Source organism: Cavia porcellus, unplaced genomic scaffold (assembly GCF_034190915.1).
Source record: "Cavia porcellus strain 051 isolate PalLab524CR breed Dunkin Hartley unplaced genomic scaffold, mCavPor4.1 scaffold_27, whole genome shotgun sequence".
In the NCBI taxonomy this organism is placed as follows: domain Eukaryota; kingdom Metazoa; phylum Chordata; class Mammalia; order Rodentia; family Caviidae; genus Cavia; species Cavia porcellus.
The window spans coordinates 38,497,065-38,516,495 of NW_026947510.1; the positions used below are offsets into that span (position 1 = coordinate 38,497,065).

General features: G+C 45.5%; 2 protein-coding genes across 4 annotated transcripts in view; one reads left to right on the forward strand and one right to left on the reverse strand.

Annotated features, from left to right (window-relative positions):
• The window catches only part of Fam234b (family with sequence similarity 234 member B), a 30,660-nt gene extending 28,337 nt beyond the window's left edge, over positions 1-2,323 (forward strand). For both annotated transcript variants that reach the window (XM_003470313.5, XM_063238253.1), the window contains exon 13: positions 95-2,323. In XM_003470313.5, coding sequence (XP_003470361.2) covers positions 95-100 — 6 coding nt within the window. In that variant the 3' untranslated portion in view covers positions 101-2,323. The remainder of the gene's footprint in view (positions 1-94) is intronic.
• Gsg1 (germ cell associated 1) lies at positions 1,479-18,010 on the reverse strand. 2 transcript variants are annotated; one of them, XM_063238254.1, is made up of 6 exons: positions 17,796-18,010; positions 8,404-8,722; positions 7,505-7,552; positions 6,660-6,812; positions 5,945-6,056; positions 1,479-3,507 (listed from the first exon to the last, which is right to left on the reverse strand). In XM_063238254.1, exons 1-6 carry the CDS (start codon positions 17,841-17,843, stop codon positions 3,165-3,167), a joined length of 1,023 nt encoding a protein of 340 aa, XP_063094324.1. In that variant the 5' UTR covers positions 17,844-18,010; the 3' UTR covers positions 1,479-3,164. The 2 variants fall into 2 exon arrangements, with proteins under 2 accessions (XP_063094324.1, XP_003470469.1); XM_003470421.3 differs by having other exon boundaries at positions 7,388-7,552; positions 17,796-18,009.
• Positions 18,011-19,431: the final 1,421 nt, after the last annotated feature.

The following is a 19,431-nucleotide window of genomic DNA, read 5'->3' on the forward strand; positions in this document are numbered from 1 at the left end:
ATGAAGTAGTCCTGACCTTTAGATTTCCCTCATTTCTTTGAAAATTTCTAATGTGAAAAAACAGAGTCACTGATGCTTCTCCCTTTTCTCACAGATCTAGACTAATGGAAGCTTCGGTTTCAGAAGAAGTAAACAGGAGTGGGTCCCTCTGTCTGCTGTCCGTGAAGAAGCAGTTCTTTGGCGAGAGGAAGACTTTGGCCTCATCTAAGCACTTCCACACGATAGATCTTTGCACTTTGGAAGGCTGTTGGAGCTGCGATAACCGGTGACCCACTTGGCTGGGATGTCACACCACCTTTCCAGTCCCTGTATTAACCCTTCTAGGAACTCTGCGTGAATAGTTTGGAAATGTGAATCTTCTGTACATCTAATTTTTTTGTACATCTAATTTATAAACCATTGCTGGGAAATCCAGTAAAGTGTATGACTAGGACATATTTTGTTTTGCATTATGCTGTGTGTATATATTTTTTGGTGTTGTGGTAAGCTTATTTCCAGATATGCCCTAAGCTTCAGGGATCCCATTTCTTGTCCTCTGCAAAAACCTGTGGTTGGTCATATTGAGACTTGCAGATGACCTGCCTCTGCTTTTGAGGGTCACCCGTGTCACTCCTGTACCATGGCTGTATCTGAGCTGTAGATAAGAGATTGATGGTGGAGGACTGAGGTATCCATTCCAGCATTTCCATCTCCTTCTTTCCCCAGACTTTCCATCTTTCAGTGACCATGAGAATAGTCATGTTCCCATCAAGGGGAGCAGAGTAGTGGTTTAACTCTTATCTCTAAGCAGGTCTGTATGTTGCATGTTTTTTGTCGGCTCTGCCAGTCATGACCTCTGTTCCTGCAGCGATGTCACAAGTGCATGCTGTCTACATCTTAGAGGCTGGGAATCAGGGCTGGGAAGCCCTTGTCCTTGTCCGGCTGCATCTCCTCTCTGGCACCCTCCCTGCCTCCTCTCATCTTGCTTTCCCTTTTATTCAGGGATATGTTTCTGGACCGTAATAATTTTGCTACTTGAGTCCAGTATGTAACCATTTTGCCCTGCACTTTCCCTTATAGAGCCTTTGAAGCATTGTATTTTGAGATTATGTAAATATTATAAATTTTATAAGTGATTAAGTTCTTTAGAATTATTTCCAGCACTTACTTTCCCTATTCTTCTATGTAAATTGTTACTTCTAGGTCTTTGTCTATGTAGCAGAAAATCCAGGGGTAACTGATGAAAAAAAAACAACCCTGTTTCTTCTGCTTGAGTAATTTTGATCATCCCTGAGTAAAAATCGAGTTCCCTTCTTTTTTGGGCTACTTTGTGTTAATAGAGAGATTCTAGATTTCAAGGGGTATCTATTAATTGCCCACTGATAGGTGAAGGCATAGCAATAGATCCAAGCAGGTATATCGTTTGGCCTGCAGATTGTCTGGCCTATGGATTGGCTTTACCAGCCTGAAGACCGTGAAAGCATATTTGCTTTCAGCACTTTGGAAGTTGAGCGTGGGTCCAGCTTGGTTTTAGTAAAACAGTTAAGAGGATATACTGAGTATAGGTATCTTCACTTCAGATTCTTTTCCAGACATTCGAATCTACTTGGGTGTCAGGGTCTAGATCACAGTGATGGGGACAGTTTTGGAGCTTTCAGTAATAACAGCCTTCTGTGGCACTGTGGCTTAGATTTGCCACCACTGGCCTAGTTCTCAGGACTAACGTATAGTGGACCAAAGCCCCAAACCAGTAATTGTCCTGTGGCTTAGCTGAGCCATCCAGATATAACCTGTTCTCTGCCATGTTGAGGCTTTCTGGGAAGTCAGCCAGCAAAGACAGGAAGAAAATTCAGAGTTGTTTATTGAAAATCTGTTCAAATGGGATTTGTGTGGACAGACTGTGTGTATGCAGGTTAAATCTCAGACACACTAGAAAATTGTGTAACTGAACTTTTATCTTTTAAAAATTCAACCTGCTTCTTGAAGGCAACCACCCAGCTCAGATACCCAAGATAGGAAGTGCACCTTTCTTTTCCTAGTCCAATCTCAGGCTTTCCAGCAAAGCCAGCTGGACCACTACTTGGCAGCATTTTAACGACTTTTAGAAATGCAAGAGATTTCTCTTCTCAGTCTCTGCCTTTCCTTCCCTTGCAAATGCTCCTCTCTGTGATAGGCAGCATCCTCGCTATCCCCCAAATGTGTGGCATGGTTTTACCAACTAACCTCATGAATGTGAATTGCTGTCCTTATTGCCCACATGAAAGGAGCGCCAGCTGGCCTGTTGTCCGAAAGTGCTATTTAAAATGTGAACTGTTATAGAACAAATAAATACTGTGTACCAGAATGTACTGGTGTGTCATTTTTGTTCTTCCTTGGGGTTAGTTTGCTTCCTCTTAGGGGAAAAAAAAGAAAGGCTGTCAGTCTGGATGGGATTCTTTGTGGAGAGAAGGAGGACAAGCGTCTCAGCGGGGAGAGCAGGTGGCATCCAGAGGGGAGCCTCTGCCTGGCCTGGTTCACTGGAAAAACCCCAGTATGAGTCTGAGCACCAAGTTCCATCTGAATAGCCTTGTAGGCCATTTCTAGAAGTGAACATAACCTTGTGGGCTATGGGAGCCTTTTTGTACTATGCTAGCCTTCTAATGGCTTTTGGGATAATATTTAATGTTGCTTGTGACGTGGATATAGGGCACTGTAGCGGGCAGTGTGGGGAGTCTGTTCTTTCCATCAGAGCACTCAGTGGTGCTTCCATCTTCCAAGCTGTGACTTCCAGAAAGATTCTAGTGCGCCACGGACTGTTGAGCCCTAATCCAACTATTGTTAATTTGCTTACCTCCATTTTTCTAATTTCCAGAGAGAACAGCCCATTACCAGATTTCTAAGACCCCTAGAAGTAGGAAGTGTATTTCACTCCTTTTATCTCCATTGTTTAGTCCGGAACCTGGCACATAAGCAGTCAGTGAAGGATGAGAATATAGTTCTGGATGTAGGAGGCATGGGACGGATACACTGAGGCAGCTGTGAATGAGAAGGGGTGGTAGCAATGCCCCTTTAGGACTTGTACTTCGAGATACCCTTGTCCTTAGCTTTAAAAAACACTCAAGAGACAGACTTTGGCTTAAGCAGATGTTGATAACAAGTAACCATGTAAGGTAAGGCTCAGCCTGCTCTCCAAACCCACTTAAATCCTAGCACTGCTCTTCCTTTACAGATGACTCAGCCACTTCTTTCAGCTCGGGGATGGGCCCCTGCCGAAATGCCTTGTCTTGTAGAGTTGAGTAGAAGTCGACCCCTTCTGAGACAGAATGGACGGGCTGATTGTGGTACTGGTGGTAGCTGCTCAAAGGACCCCCTGGGTGGGCTGTGCATGACAGCTGCTGGAGGAAACACCGGTGGTGGTTGGGTAGGCAACTCGGGTTTTCTTTGAAGCTCTTACTGTGTCTGCTCTTGAACTCCAGCACCATCCTGGTGTATGCATTGAAGGTAGTGACAGCTGACGCCATGCAGCAGGTGAAGGAAATCCAGGCCATGCTAGAGACAAACAAGCACAAAAGGGACAGAAGAAGTATGACTTTTCTTGAAAGAAAAATGCCATTATCCCTTTGCGCTAAACTGATGCCTTATGGGGATTTGGGGGCCTGAGTGTTCTGCCTTCCACCATGTTTTAGGTGAAGAACTGGTGTGCCTCCGTGTGGAGTGGTACTGTTCTTGTCTAGTATGCACATGGCTCTGGGTTCAATCACAAATACTGGCAAAGAAAAATTAGGCTGCAGCTGTAGCTCAGTGGTAGAGCATTTACTTAGCATATGCAAAGCCTTGGGTTCCATTCCCAGCACACAGAGGTGGGGCGGGGTAAAAAGAGGAAGAAAGGAGGGCAAAGGAGGGAGAGGTAGGAGCATGGTGACATGACCCGTGTAGTACAAAAATTATACAAGCAATTCAGTGGAGTTGTGTGCCTATTTTGTATGTGACTGAAATATTTTTCACAGCCTTTACCCTTGTAAAATCTCCATGATTCCACAGACCTGCATGATTCCTCCACATCCCCATCCTCTCCCTTTCTCAACCCACTCCCACCCTGCCAAAGACTTCACTCAGATGCCTGGAGGGATCCTCATCCCTTTTTAAAAAAGCCTTGTTTGTTCTGAACTGAGCAGTCTTAGAGTTGCCTTTGAGACTCATTCACAAAAACTACTACAAATCTGAGGGAATTATACGATGTAGTTGTAGCATTTGCTACATTTGCTTATTCTGCAAACAGTGTAGTTCTTGGCTTAAGGTAGTTTATGATGGATGCTCCAAAAGAAGCTGGAGGTTAAGAGAAGCTGGATGGAATTAAGAAAGACAAAGACACACTAGGGAGCCATAGCAAACACATTCCCTAGAATCTTGGAATGTGAAAACCCTAAATCTCCCTGCAATTCTGGGAAGCTCAGGGAGCAGGAAGTTTTGTGAGGTTAGCAGGGCTGTCATGAGGCCGAGGGATGGTTGAAGCCAGGCCACAGCTGGTACTGGATGTTCCCATCTGCTGCCTCTGAAAAATGTAGCTTCAGACCGAGGCGCTTCATGGTACCTGTTTGGCAGACAAACCCCCCTCTTGCAACGCCAAGAGGATATGAAGACAGAAGAGGTGAGGAATGGGGTTTAGAGAAATGCTAAGCTGATGCAGTGGTGGGGATGTAGAATAAAGACTTCTGAACCAAAGGGCACACACGATACCATGAGGAAAGGGCACAGGGTCTCACACCAGACACAGGCGCATGAGGGCTTCATTCCAATGGAAACTTGAGTCTAGCACTGTCTTCTCCATGTTGTCAATGCACTTATGTATGTGCCCTGAGCAGTTAATGGGAGTCCAAACTGGCAGCTTCACAGCAAACAAAGAGCGCTCCTCAAAGGAGAAGGTGGGGGAGCTTTTAAAGCCAGTGTTGGAGTTGGGAATTCAAGATGACTGAACCCTTAGTTCTTTAAAGACTAGAGAATCACTGTGGATGGGGAAGTTTATCTCTGAGTGGAAGAATAAAATAGGAAGAAGTAGTTACTCAGAGTTTACAGTGGATTGGAGAAAAGTCATTGATCGTTGACTCCAGGTGAACTGGAATTCAATCCAAATTTCAAAGCTAATTATTCTTCATTTCTCTAATACTTGGAATTGTAAAAAGTATATAAAAAAGTATCATTTCTGTAAGCCAGAGAAAATCAGTCCCATTTCTAAAGGACAACATATATATAGGTGAGGAAGCAATGGCTGCTGCTGCTGAGCAGAAAAACTGGACAATCTGGGAGGCTGAGATGGAAGGGTCACAAGGCTGAGCCCCCGCCTGGGTGACTTAGCTAATTCATGAGATCCTGACTCAGAAAACTGAAACAAGAGCTTGGAACGTGTAACTCGGTGGAAGATCCTGGGTTCAATCACTGATGCTGCAATGATAAAGGAAGAAAAGAAAGAGGAAAGAAAGAAGCAGCCCTGGCCCCTAAAAAACCCAGATAGCAGGTGTGATGGTCCACATCTGCACTCCTAGCACTTGGGAGGCTGAGGCAGGAGACTAGCTATAAATTCGAGGCCAGCTGGGGCTACATACACAAGTTGAAGTCCAACCTATTGAAACTCTATCTCAGAAAGCAAACAAACAAACAAACAAACAGCAAAAAGAAAACCCAAACCCCCAAACTACCCAAAAAACAAAACAGCAACAGCAGCAACAACAAAAACCAAACCAGAACTAAAAAACAAGGAAAAAAAAAGGAAGGAAGGGTCAGATAAGACCATGCCATTACATGTCACAGGAATGGTCTGTATCCCTTTCAAAGACAGGAAAAAAATGGATGCCCTGATGACGGACTTCTGGAATGAAGGATGAAGAGAAATCAGAGGAATATGAAAATGAACATGGAGGTGAGAGTAGAAAATCTAGGGAAGCTTGGCTGGGAAGCAGGTGAAAACATTTAGGGAGTGCTGCTCACTTACTAGAAGGCCCAACCGTAATTCCAGGCATGTGGTCTCCAGTCTTCCGGACCCAAGTTAACAGTGGCCTGGAAGACTTGCGAATACATCATGTGGGCCACCATCCCCAGGAGGCCTTCAGAGGGAACAGGAAGGCACAGCATTAGGGAAGGCTGGCCCTGTCACTCCCTGGAAGATGATGTTGGAGCCCACTGCAGCCTCTGTCAGGACCTCCTGTTCCCTCCTTCCAGTTCCTGGGAGACCGATCTGTTCTGGGGACATCTTGAGTGCATTATCTTTGCAGTGGTCACCCCCAACTTCCTGGTGAGAGCTATGGACAAAGCCTCTGAGTGCTGCACCAGGGCCACCGCTCCATTTGCCTTCTTCCCTCACTCTGTTTGTCCTCTCTCACATGCATCTTTCACTTCATCCAAGATTGTCTTGAAAAGCTGTGTGACTGCCACCACAAGAGGGTTTCTATATTGGGAAAGTTTGCAAAGGAAGCAACCTAGAGGTAGATCATTTTGTAAAGAACAAAATGATCCAGTAAACAATTCCATATTATTTCAGCTTAAAATGAAAGATGTGATGTGTGTACCAATTCCCCCCAATGAATGTAATCACTGTGTATCACAAACATAGTAATAAAAAAAGGGTACTTGCCATGTGTCACTATTTCCTATCTTTAGGCGCTCTCAAGGACAAAGCCAGAGCCCCTCCTAGGTTGGGAGTCACTCACCTGACAGTACAGAGGAAATGGCAGCAAAAGCACTCAGCTTGAGCCCGCAGCCTGGGTTCCCCGTCAGCAGCAAGTCCATCAGTAGCAAGAGGAAGCTGATGAACTGCAGCCCAATGTAGGTGATTTGGGCGCCCAGCGATAACCAGAGGATTTCTGTTGGAAACCATGCAGAGAGAGGACCCCACCCCAGCAGTTACATAACTGGACCAATGGTCAACTTACACAGCCAGCCCCCCTAGAAGTCAGAAGCCCAGAGGCCTGGGAGAAGAGGAGAATGCGATCAAGCTGTAACCAGGGACTCTATTTTGAGTTGAGGTCACTCTGCACATAATCAAGTAAATATGGACTGTAAATACACTTAGGGAAGTTTGCGATTTTAAAAAATTGCCTGTACTTGCATAAATCCTGATAGACTATAGCTTTGCTAGTTATCACTTTTGCTTTTTTCTTATTGAATTTTGGGAAAACTAGTTTTGTGTCCGTTCTCTTTCTTCCTGTCCCTCCTCCCTCCATTCCTTTCATTAAAAGTAATAATCAGAGAACCGTGTTGAAGCTTTCCAACATGGCTTCTTGGCAGCGAGAGCCAGCCAGAGTTCTTGGTGGTTTTCTATTTGTGAACTTTATTTAGCTCTGCTGTTCCCCACTCAGAAGAGGAAAGGAGAAATCACAGCGCAGTTTAGATGCAGAGAGGCCCCACTCACGTAGCTAGACTGGATCTGAACACATACTTGCCACAAGCCCCAAGGGAAGGTAGGAGAGGAACGAGTTCTCCGTCAACCCTCCAAATCGGAGAGCGGGGTGACACAGGCCTTGCAACGTGGATAATTCCAGTAGTCCTTTCTCACCTCTCTCGGCCGGTGGTGTGAGTTCAAGGAAGCTTCGGCACCTCTCCCCTGAAACATACAAGAGGCAACTTCATGAGGGTGCTTCCTTGGGCAGCCCCATCCCTGGACTGCTCTAGGACTCAGTAAATGTCTCGTTTTGAAAGCAGGAAAGAGTACTTGAATGAATGAATGAATAGCAGAGTCAGGAGGCATCAGACTGGTTTCTCCTGCCTTTCTGGTAAGACATGCTGTTTCCCTGAGAACACCAGCCCAGGCTGATGGTCCCACTTTCCCTTCTCAGGAAGAGCACATGACCCTGGTGCTGATGAATGAATGAATGAATGCCTTTTGCTGCCACTGGACCGAGGGACAAAATGGCTCTAAATTGTTTCCAGGACTGTGGCTGGAGCAGTGTTGAGCTACACAATAATAAATATAAAATGCAAGTACAATCATGCAATTTTATTCCCTGATACTGGGCATCAAACTCATGACCTTGCACTTGCCAAGGAGGTGCTTGTGCCGCTGAGCTAAACTTTTACCCTGGCCCTAAGTGTGAAGGTTCTAATTGAAGAATACTTTTTTTCATTCTTGCAGGGCCAGGAATTGAACCCAGGGCCTCAGAGATGGTAAGCAATCACCAGACTTAGCTTAGTAGCACAGGGCCTGCCTGGAAAGTGCAAGGTCCTGAGTTCAATTCCCGGTACCCAAAAACACAAAACAAAACAAAACGAAAACAAAAGAATACGGCTAGGGCTGGGTTGGGGCAGAGCAGTACTTTCCTTTGCTGCTGGAGCTCAGGATGCCTTAACTGGTTTCCTGCCTGCGTAAAAGCCCTGTTCTATCCCCTTGCAAAAATAAAAACAGAAGCAAAAATGCCCCCGACAAAAGCCAAAACTGGGTAGATGTGGGAAGGCTACCTGGTTCTTCCATGATTTCCTCGCAGGATAGCCACATGCCACTTCGGAAGGTAAGGAAGGAGAAGCGGTCATCCCCAGTCTCCCAGCTGTATTGTACCACCTCCTGGGCTGATGTGTTGGGGAGGACGCCCTCCAAGGACAGTGGCATGTCAAAGCATTTGGTTGCCAGACTTTTTCCGCACAGGGGCTTGGGCACCTTCTGTGTCCCCACAAACCAGTAGTTGCTGAGCAGGGATGTTGTTGAGAGGCTGAGTGATAGCATGCTGAGGACGGCAGATACGAATGTCCGCTGGCCAGAGGAGTCCTTCGGGAGTTCCATCTGCAACACACAAACACAGGAGGGTGGGAAGGGAGCTGGAGAGCCTGATTTCAGAGCCTCCTTGGAGGTGTGGACCAGCTTCCTTTGCCTTCAGTGCTGGCAGGCAGAACCAGGTCTGAGTGGTTTTCTCCCGAAGCTCGGTTGAATGGCTCAATTTAAATTGGACCTTGTGTGGTTCTTACAGAAAAACAGTAGTGATTTGCACAGATGGAATAATGACAGGGATGGACTCTGGGCGTGACACACAATCCAGAGGAGGAGGGATAAAGGCGATCCACCAGATGGCACACATCATAATGAAGAATGCACATGTCAGACTGAACTGGCCTCTGACTGGCGAACACTAGGGAAAATGTGCGTGTGTGCCTTTGGGGAAGACTCTAGAAGGACCCCACAGGCAGTAGGTGTTCTGAGCAGGAGTGATGAATTTGCCTGCGGCACCAAATCATCACTGTGTGGGGCCAGAGGCAACAAGAGAGAGTGAAAGTGAATTGCAACAAATGCTGTTGCCGGCCAGTCTGTGCCTCCTGAAATCCCCCCTCTTGTAGATCACCCAGGCCCCATGTACTTCAGGAGGGTCTCCTCACACACACCTTTTGTGGGAAGTGGGGCTGGGGAGAGCTTCCAGGACTCAGTTTTTATTTCCAAATTTATCTGCAGTTCTGGCTTACCTCCCCGCTTGAGACTGACTCTACATTGCCCTAGGTAGCAAACCTGGCTTTCTCAATGTCGTGTCCCACAACATCAGGTGCTGTGTTCTGCACATTGCACACTCACTCCTGATGTACTTAGTAAACTGACGGTTTGAGCAAGCATCCAAGAGCAATAGCCTCAGTCAGACTGTGACTAAGCCAGGAAGGCTGTCGCCTGCAGGGTTTAGAGGAGCAATTGGGAGGACTCACAGTGGTAATTACTTCTGGTTTTGTCTTCTGCTCGCTGAACTGTTTGTTATTATAACAGAGTGAGTTAGTGGCTTTTTCTACATTCTGGACTCCTTAAAGAGGAGCAAAGGGGGCTGTGCCCCATCAGTCACTGTCAAATGGCATCATCCTGAGGGGAGCAGATGGAGCTGTACAGATGGAGGGCACAGAAGGTAGGGGGCCGAGCGGGCAGAGGGCTGTTGAAGGCCCTGCAGAAGAGAGAGGGCTTGTGGGTTCTGATCGAGGTGATGAACTAAGCCCAGAGTCTCAAATGGGAGGTGCCTGCATGGTGCCACTGATCTGAATCCCAAGGATCAGGGAACCAATGGGAAGCCAAGCCCTTAGTTGGTGGAGAGGTCTTTGGAGGGGCATCTCTGCAGCCCGGTGCCACAGTAGTGCTTGGCTCAGCGTGGGAACACAATGTATAGTAACAGAAAGACCTGTGGCCCCAGGAACTCCGGGTGGAGCCGCTGCTTTGTCAGGTTCAGCCTATGAAAAGTGTGACCTAAAAAAAATGACCATTATTAAATCTGTCAACTCCGTTGAGTGGTGGTTTGGAGCCAGATTTGATGTGATTTATAAAAATAATTCCAACAGGCTCTCTGCCTTGTGTTCTGGAGCACTGTATGCTATTACATGAATACATTTGGAACAGAAAAGGGGCCCGTGTTTAGTGGCCGACAGACGCTTCTTAAAGTAAACCATCTTGAGCTTTCCAGAGTATCTCTCATATTGCAATTAATCAGACCTAAATCTGCTTAGCTTAAGAGATGTAAATAAAACTACAGTTAAATGAACAGGCCTGTAAATCTGCCTCCCTCTTCAGCCCCAGCTTAACAGTTTCTACATTTAACAGAGAGCTTTAATTTAGAGCCATAACTGTTTGTCCTTCAGAGTTTCCAGGGACTAAAGCTGTGCATACCACAAACTACCTATTTGTGACCATAAGAAATACGCAAGATGGGTATATATATATATATCCCCCAAAACAGAAGACAAAGGATAAAACAGCTTTGGGAAAGCAACCCACTAATGAGATTTTTTAAAAAGCAATCGACAATTTAATTCTATCAAGATTGGTCAGTTCTTGTAAAACTCTTGGTAACCTTGACTAAGGATCCACCCCTCCACACTCACTCACACACACACACACACAGACACTGAAAGAAGCAAAGATCTTACACTGCTAAGTCCTGGTGACATGTGCTGCTCTCTTCTCCGAACAGAATGTTTTTACCTTTTCAGTTCTGATAATCCTATTGGCTTTCTTCATTGTCACTGGGTTTTCTTTTCTATTATTCTTATATCTATTTGTGAATAGAAATGGACTTCCAGGTAAAACATTTTCACTAACTTTTCTGTAAGGATTTAGACAATTCTAAAATTGTCACCATGGGATGTTTTCAATCTTTCTTGTTTGAAAATCACCTACTATCACATCACATTGCATCACATAGGTTTAACTCCACATTCAATCCATTTCAAAACATGTATTTGTAAGTTAGTCTCTAGGTTATTTAGAAAACAAGAAATAAATCCTACACTGAAGTACAGCCATCTTGGGGCACCAAAGTAACAAATTAAGAGGTGCTTTGAGAAACAAAGGATGGAGGAGACCTTAAATCAGCTCAGAGAGGTCCTTGTAGAAGTGTTCACCAAGAACAGACACGAGAAGCTCCATCCAGGAGTTATCGTCTTGATAACCAAGTGATGGTCTCATTCAAAAGATAATTCTCAAGAATTATCTTCAGTACTCATTGTACCATGCTTTGTTACATTACTTTTCTTTCTAAGATCCAGATACCTCTTACCAGAGGAAGAAATCTCATTTTGCAATGGCTTCCTTTGAGTGATTCTGGAGAAATATAGCCAAAAGAAAAGTTATATCTTTGCATAAGCAGACAGGCCCTATGCAAAGTTGACTCAACTCTCCAGAAAAGGTCCAGAGTGGCTTCTCTGACATTTAGGGGCTTAGATTATTAGGGTACCTAGGTGCCTGATATGTCAGTACTCCCTCTAGTAACACATTTTAACAGAAAAACTTGATAGTTGCACAGGCTAGGTAGGACAACAGATCGATGAGATAGGCACACCTCATAAAAGCACCAGGTGCAAAAAACATCTGTTGGATGTATCTCCTGATATAAAGGGGAAGCTCATGTTATCTTGGACATGGTCAGCATTCTGCAGCCTGTCTCGGAGGACAGAAGGATTCCTTTTTCACCACAAAGCTCTTTGGTTTAATGTCTTAAGGATGAACACTGCTTTCCCACTCTCCTCCCATGGCTCCCCACTTCTGTCACATACTTTTGGAATGCTTCTTGATTAAATGCTGCCTTACAGTGCATATGGGCATTTAATAATTGATAATGCAATCACAGCCCAGATGTTCTGGGAGATTACACCAGAGAGCTGGCCAGTGGAGATCTGGGATTAAGCACAACTAGACAAGGATATCTACATTTGCAAAAGGAACTTTGTCTAAAAGGTAAGTGATTTCATTTCCACTTACCTGTCATTCTCTAGAGAACTGTGAATGGATTGGGTTAGATTTTTGGAAGACAGAAGATATTATGGGGGCATTATTAGTAGTACAAAATTCCTTTTCCTTTGAGTAGGGTTTTCTGTGCCTTTCAAGAGGGCATATTCTCTGCAATGTCAGGACCTCAGGGAGCCATGAACTGAACAGCTTCATTGTTCCATGTGTGCATGCCAGTTTTTACGTAGTGTCATTAGTAAGGATGCTCAATACCTCCCTCCACATGGAGTGCAAAGAAAAAGTGAGAGTGTTGGATGGGAATGGAGTTGAGGATATGGATGCAGCAGGATTAGAGTGTGAGTTTGATTTATTTTACTTACGAGGGTGGTCTCAAGGTGTGCCATAAAAGCCTCGATGCACTCTTTCTTTATGGATAATGCTTTTATTACTCAGCATATTTTTTACTCTTTTCAGACTGATGCAAATAAGTAAATACATGTGTGCTTTATGTCCAAGCATGTTATATATACCATGAAAAAACTCCCTACCTATCAATGGCAAAGCTTACCCTCTGGGAGAGAAAAGGGGGCTGGAATGCATGATCAATCCATCAGTCACATTTGCTGGACCTGGCCATGCAGCTTCCTCAAGACACTGGGTGGCGCTCTCGCTCCACATTAGTTCCTCTTCCAGCCTGGACATCCCCATCAGCAAAAAGTGGGTGGAAGTGACTGTTCTTCCCACTATAGAACTGTTCTCACTTCGTCACTTGGCCCCCTCCCTGCATAGCATACTAATCTACAGAATACCATGTGTCACCCTGATGGAATTCAAGGCTGAGAACGAATTTGCCACTCCCCGGAGGACCTCTTCTAGGATTATTTCCTGTAGCACATTTTTTGGTGGCCCAGTTACAGTTTTCGGTGACTCAATAAATCCTCAAATACTTCCCAGGGGAAATACAACGCCACAGTATCAAAAAAATACAGTTACCCCATGTTTCCTGATGAGTTTGGTGCACATTTTTCTCTACTTAATTGTATCCTTATTTGTTCTCCACCCTAGAACAGTGAACAATTCTTTTCCTTTCTCTGTGCTTACACCCTTCAAATACTTGCAACCCTTCTCATATCCCTCTTTGAGTCACTGTTTGGCACAGCCCTGTGTCTTCAGTTTTTATTACCTCTGCTTATAAACCGCACCCCCTCTGCCTTAATAGCCTGAAGTTTTGCCTTCTCTGGGGGAAAGGGGACGGGAGTGGCAGTCAAGCACGTTACATGAGGAGTCCCAGAGGTGGATTTAGCCAAGCTAATGACACTTCAGCTTCGTGGTCTCCCCTCCTCCTTGGGCTGCTCCCAAGACCCTGTTACTGAATTCAAGCTTATAATTTTGCATTATTTTTCTCCCAGAGGGCCTCCAAAATGATATTTTAGGCCTCCATAAAACCAAGGTCCTCCTGAGGCTGTACATCTTTTTGTGGGTGCTCGGCTGGCTAGCTGCTAGAAGTAACCAGCTTTGCCCCCTGCCCACCAAGACCCCTGGGCCACAACATCCAATTTCCTCTTTTTGACAAAACACAAGTTTCTCTGCCTGACCACAAAAACCAGAGTCCGGCATCCTACTCATTTCCTTTCATTGTAATTTGGGCATGTTAATATATTTTTTCTTCCCTTTCCTTTCTTAGAAAAAGTAATTGCTAGTCAACGTAACACAAATATAATCATGCTAGACCCAGAAGCTCATGACTCAGTAGATACACAAAGATTCCACATCTCAAATCAGTATTTAACTTTGGTATACTGGACTTTTTCCATTTCAGGATGACTCCCACAGGACTAGGTATGTACCTCACTGATTGTGACATCACAAAGCCAAGTTGAGACAACCAACCTCTGCTAAGATCTTTAGTCACTGTGTCTTGTTACATAAAACCATGTTTGCTAGATACGCATAAAGAGAAACGGTGGTTTCATGATTCCTATATACACTTCATAAATGGACATTCATTCAGTTTATTGTGCTGTGAATACTCTGTAGATCATAGGTAATTATAACGATGCTTACGAATGCTGGGCCGGAGCAGGTTGCATGGCATACTGCTTCCCTAAGACTGGCTGAAGACTGAGGCCTAGGGAGCTGGTGAGGGTATTTATTTCCTTTCTTCATATCACCTGTACTACTGACATCATCTTGTTTACCCTCCCTGACCATAATTTCTGTCTTTCTCCCTGGAGCCAGATTTCCAACCTATATCCCACGAACAACTCTGTTACTCTGTAGATAAAAGACTGGAGTGGGATTGAAAGGTTTTGGTTGTCACCAGCTCTGAGGGACCTCTCCTGTAACTTGAGGATTTACTTGTATGTTATGCTCATTTGACTTAATTCCTGGCTGCCATAGCAGCTGTTTTATTCACTGTTGATCTTCAAAGCCCAACACTGTTTTAATGTCCAGGAATGCAGTTTATAATGCTGACAAGGCTCATGCACATAGGCTGCTGTGGATGAAGATCTGAATAATGAACTCTGCCCAAACTCTGCTGAAGTCCACATGGTTCTTCCCAGTCCACACACACACACAGGAACATGGGAAGCTACAAAAAGGGTCCCTAGGTCCACAGACACACCCTGGGTCTGTCTGCACAGATGCTCTTTCAGTTCCCACAAACAGATTCTCTGCCAGTACATTTCCTCTCACCTGTGGGAACATTCCTGCTTTTTGATGAGTGAAGCTCAGAAAACAGCAATGATCTCATGGGCGAGCATTATCTTTAGTTCACAGAGACTGGGGACAAACAGATTACTCAAAAGCCAGGGAAAGACTGAAAATATGATGGCCTGTTCCAAGCTGGGTGATTTTCTACCGATTAGGACCCTTTTGGATAATGTATCTGGAGCCTCTAGAGATTGTACAGCTCTCTTTACAACTTTTACTTCAGTGTGGGACATTTGACTCCTTCATTGATGCAAGCAAGGAAGGTCTTTAGGCAAGATATTTTGACCTCTGCCCCTGAAATGGGAAGGAAAGCAGGAAGCCTTTGCTGTTGACACTGTAGGACTGTTAGCTCTTCAATTTCCCAAATTAGCTTCGGGCTAATTCTTCTCACGCCACGCAGTGTATCGGGGGTCCAAATAACCCCAAACGCTCACACAGTAAAGCCAGCCCAGTCTTCTGAATGTGCGCCCCGCGCTGGAAACGCTTGGACTATTGTTCAGTGGGAAGGACCCCAAGGAAAGAGTTGGGGGTGGGTGGTGGGTGGGGGGGCTCTCGCCTTCCTTTCCCTTTCCGCTTTTTAATGGAATTATTGAAGGGCTTTTGCTAATGCAATCGTTTCCAGGAGAGGAAGCCGCCTTTATTCCCTGACCCAAGCAGCTGTAGTGAATCAGAGGGGCAGCCACATCTGCGCATCCTGTGGGGCAATCGCTCACGCGCGGGTGACTGAGCCCGCTGGCCTGGCTGGGTCTGGGGATCTTGGGGGCCACGGGGCGGGGTAAGGAGGTGCTTGTCAGCGCCCCCCTCATCCCTTCCTTTCCTCTTCGCTCTCCCTTCCGTCCCCAGACTCGCGGCGTCACGGGATGAGTAACACTGCTTTCCGCGTTTACTACGGCGCCCCAGTTGCCTAGCAGCGAGCCCGCGTTGCCATAGCGACGCGCCAGGAAGCCTTTAGCATTGTTTGGTGAGTCCCGCCCTAGCGGCTTTGGGACTTCCAGACCGGGTGGGGCAGGGGAGCCGCTGTTTTATTCCTTGGTGTTCCAGCGTCCGCTGGTAACGCGACCCGAGGGCCTCCTCCAGCGACCTTGAGGATCTGCGGGTTGCAGTGCACTCCGAAGCCAGTGATTTCCTCGCTCCTTCCCTTTCCCTAAAGGTAGTGGGGTCCTGCTAACTGTTCTGAAGGAACCTCACGAGTCAGGTGGAGGCGCAAGCCTGTCAGCCCATCCCTCTAGGAAGCTGAAGCGGGAGGCTGACGAATTGAGCGGTTTAGAGAGATCTTGTCTCAAAATTAAAGAAAAAATTTAGAATTTTAAACAAGGGTAGGAAATGAACTTAGTGTGAAGGCCCTGGGTTCAGTCTGCATTACCACCACCACCACCACAAAAGAAAAAAAAAAAAAAAAAAAAAAAAAAAAAGAACTTTATTTAAGAAGAAAACAGCTCCTCCCATCTGATATCAGTTCTGTTCACTGCTTCACTCCAGATCTGATGGCTGCTTTGGCCAAATTACTTAACCTCTTCAGGTTTAAATACCGGAAAAGAGTGGAGGGAAAGCTCTCTGCGTGAAAAGGAGGCGAAATGAACCTGCACTGCTACCGGGAATCAGGCTAGACTGTTCACAAGCATCTCTAGTCCATACACCTAGCCCTCACACCAGAGAGACAGAGAGAGAGAGACTCCCTTCTACAAGCAGTGGCCCAGGTTCGGTGTGTGACTTGCTCAAGGCCACAAAGCTAGTAAATTATGGAGTCAGCGTTTAAAACTTTCTGACATACTTTGCCTGAGTCATGACCTTGTCTGCCACTCAAGGAAGGGTGGGCACAGTCACCTTTAACAAAATTCACAGACTTAAGGCCACTGTGGAAACTCCTGCAAGGGATTAGTTGTGCTGTGCTTCACAGTTTTCTCAGGTAAATGGTAGCCAGCAGACATGCCCATATGCCTTCTGTGTCTAGACAACTAGTGATAAAAAACTATGAAATCTAAATCACGGCTGGCTGGTTCTGTCACATTCATAACCACTTCTGAGGACTCTCCTATTTATGGTCTATTCACTTCGGGCTACTTCTGAATTCAGGAAGCTGCCTAAGTTCCCACTCTGACAGCTCTTCAGAACCACTGGCTCTGTCCTGCAGTCTCAGAAGAGCCTCTTAGTTTATCCTGTCCTCCCATCCGCGTGCTCTAATTTCCAGCTGCTTCCTGTGTGTGTGCTCTAGTTTCTTGGCTAATGGCAAGCTGTACTTTTCTCTTCTGTGACAAGTGAAGAATGAACACCATTCGCTGTTTTTTTTTTTTTTTTTAACCCTTTGAGATAAAAGCTGGTAATTCCCAGTATGAAAGGAGGCTGGTCATTTCCAGATACAACTCTAAACTTGAATAAGACAGGACTTCTCTGCTGTGAGAGTCTTGCTGGGTCTGGAAGGGTCCCTCAAGACCCTGCTAAATTCTCTGAGACCAGAGTGAAGCCTGAGGCTTTGCTCCTTTCCTCATTCCTGATGGCAGCTGCCTTCTGTCGGGACCTTGGTGTATGCTCTTCCAGCTCACTAGGGTGACACGCATCTCCATAATTTCTGGCCATTACAAGATTTTGGCAACCGGAATCACAGAGATAGAAGGAAAAAAAGAATTGCTGTAACTAAGAGCTGAGCCGCTCCTGGGGACAGTGAGAAAAGAGGAAGATGAAGAGGCAAAGGAAGAAGAAAAATTTCAATGTGAAACTTCAGGGGAAGGTGGGAAAACGAGCGGCCAAAATAAAAACAAACCAGGTTTATAAATAACAGGCTTGAGTAGCAACTTGCATTCTATTTTGTGTAATACTACAGTGTGTTTGTGAGCTCCTCACTGTAAGCATGTGAAGTAAATTAAACTGAAGCATTGATATCACCTGTATTATAAACCTACCAGTAAGCACAGTCTGTTCACTTAACTGATATTTGTGGAGTTTCAAAAAGTAGTGTACCTACCTCCTGGGTGAGGCATACATTGTGAGTCAGTTGAGAAGAATTGCTCATTCACTGTGGTACTTCAGCAGCAAAGAGATTTCGGTTTCTCTTCAGTGGGGTCTCAATCGGTTGGGTAGACTGAGTACTGAATGAGAGGAGCTCAGGCCCCCTCTCGCCAGCAGAGGGGTGAGGTGGTGTGTGGTGGGCTGCAGAGATGGAAATGATGCTCCCTAGTTGGCTGGGGTGGGGCTGGGTGACTCACAGGTTTGTTCTGTGATGTCACAGTGGCAGGCAGGGTTCTCCCAGATGTCCCTCCCCCACCCCTCCCCAACCCCCATGAAGATTAAATTGGGAGAGGGACACACTGGTACTTAGCAAAGGCCTGCGTGTCTTCTGAGGGCTTCCTGTCTAGGAGAATCCCCTGGGGGAATTATTCAAATGTGGACTCTGGAGTTCTGTAAGGGCTCCCACAGGACACCAACTAGACCACACTGAGTGGTAAAGTCTAGACCTGTGCTGTCAAAGGCAAATACAGTGTGAACCACATATGTTACTTCAAATTGTTTAGTATTTACATTGAAAAAATCTAAAATGGACACACACTAACAACACAACAATGAAATCTTACCTAATGCTATGTTTAAAGTTGTAGTGTTCCTGAAACAAAGTTGGGTTTCCTAGTAAAAAATACCCTCCTTCCGTTTTAAAATTAAAAATTATATGAATAAATAGAATTAGAAATTCAGTTCCTCGTCACTATCTACACCCTAAAGACCCGAAAGCCGCATGTGGCTAGTAGCTGTTGAATTGGATAGCATGATTTTAGGCCATTCCCTGAAAAGGAAATGATGTACAGAAATTACATTCTAAAGGACTAGTGTCTGACAGCCTACGACACACTGGATAACAGAGTTTTAAATTTGGAGTCAGGAATACGAAACACAGAGGTGTAACTCTCCGAGGCTTCAGGTGGGTGTAGTTGGCCTCCTTGGTATTCCAGCTGTCTGGATGGAGGAGTCTGTTGCCCTGAGAAACATCGCACCTAGGCCACCTCTGTGCCTTTTATAGGCTTCATTTCTTGGGATTCATTTCTCATCCTTGATTCCTGTCTCAGTACTTTGCTATTTCTGCTGTTCCTGTGGGCTCCCAGGGCACGCCTGGTACGGCAACCTCTTTACATGGGATATTGAATGGTTTTTCTGCTTAGATGGGTTACTCCTTCTCCCATCAAATTCTCTTGCTGCTTGAGGCCAGAGCCTATTTACCTCTGTGATGCCTACTGTAGCGGTAAAGGGATAATAGTTACTCAAGAAGTGTTATTTCATTAAATGACCTTAATTACCTAGATGTCTAAGAACATCGGGCCTGAAAGAGTCAGTAACTTGACAAAGCTAAGCTGGGGCTGGGTGACCCATGAGTGTACTCTGTGATATCACAGTCGCAGTAGGGAGAGGAGTTAGGTTTGGAACAGACATGCTGATACCTACTGAAGCCTCCAATGTCTTTTGAGGCCTCTAGGTCAGTGCTTCTCTATCTGTACACAGGGCGAGAAATGGGCGCAGAAAAATATATTATTCACATTGGAGCCCCCTAAATGTGAAACTAGGCTAACGGGTAGGCTAGGGGTGGGGCAGAGGTTAAAGTTGCCAAAGTATGT

Excerpts from the sequence above, each read along its gene's own strand:
- Gsg1 (XM_003470421.3), bottom strand. The coding sequence starts at position 17,843 with ATGAGCAATTCTTCTCAACTGACTCACAATGTATGCCTCACCCAGGAG. Across the intron at positions 8,723-17,795 it reads ATGTATGCCTCACCCAGGAG|ATGGAACTCCCGAAGGACTC; the intron begins GTAGGTACACTA and ends TGTGTGTTGCAG. Across the intron at positions 7,553-8,403 it reads GGAAATCATGGAAGAACCAG|GGGAGAGGTGCCGAAGCTTC; the intron begins GTAGCCTTCCCA and ends TGTATGTTTCAG.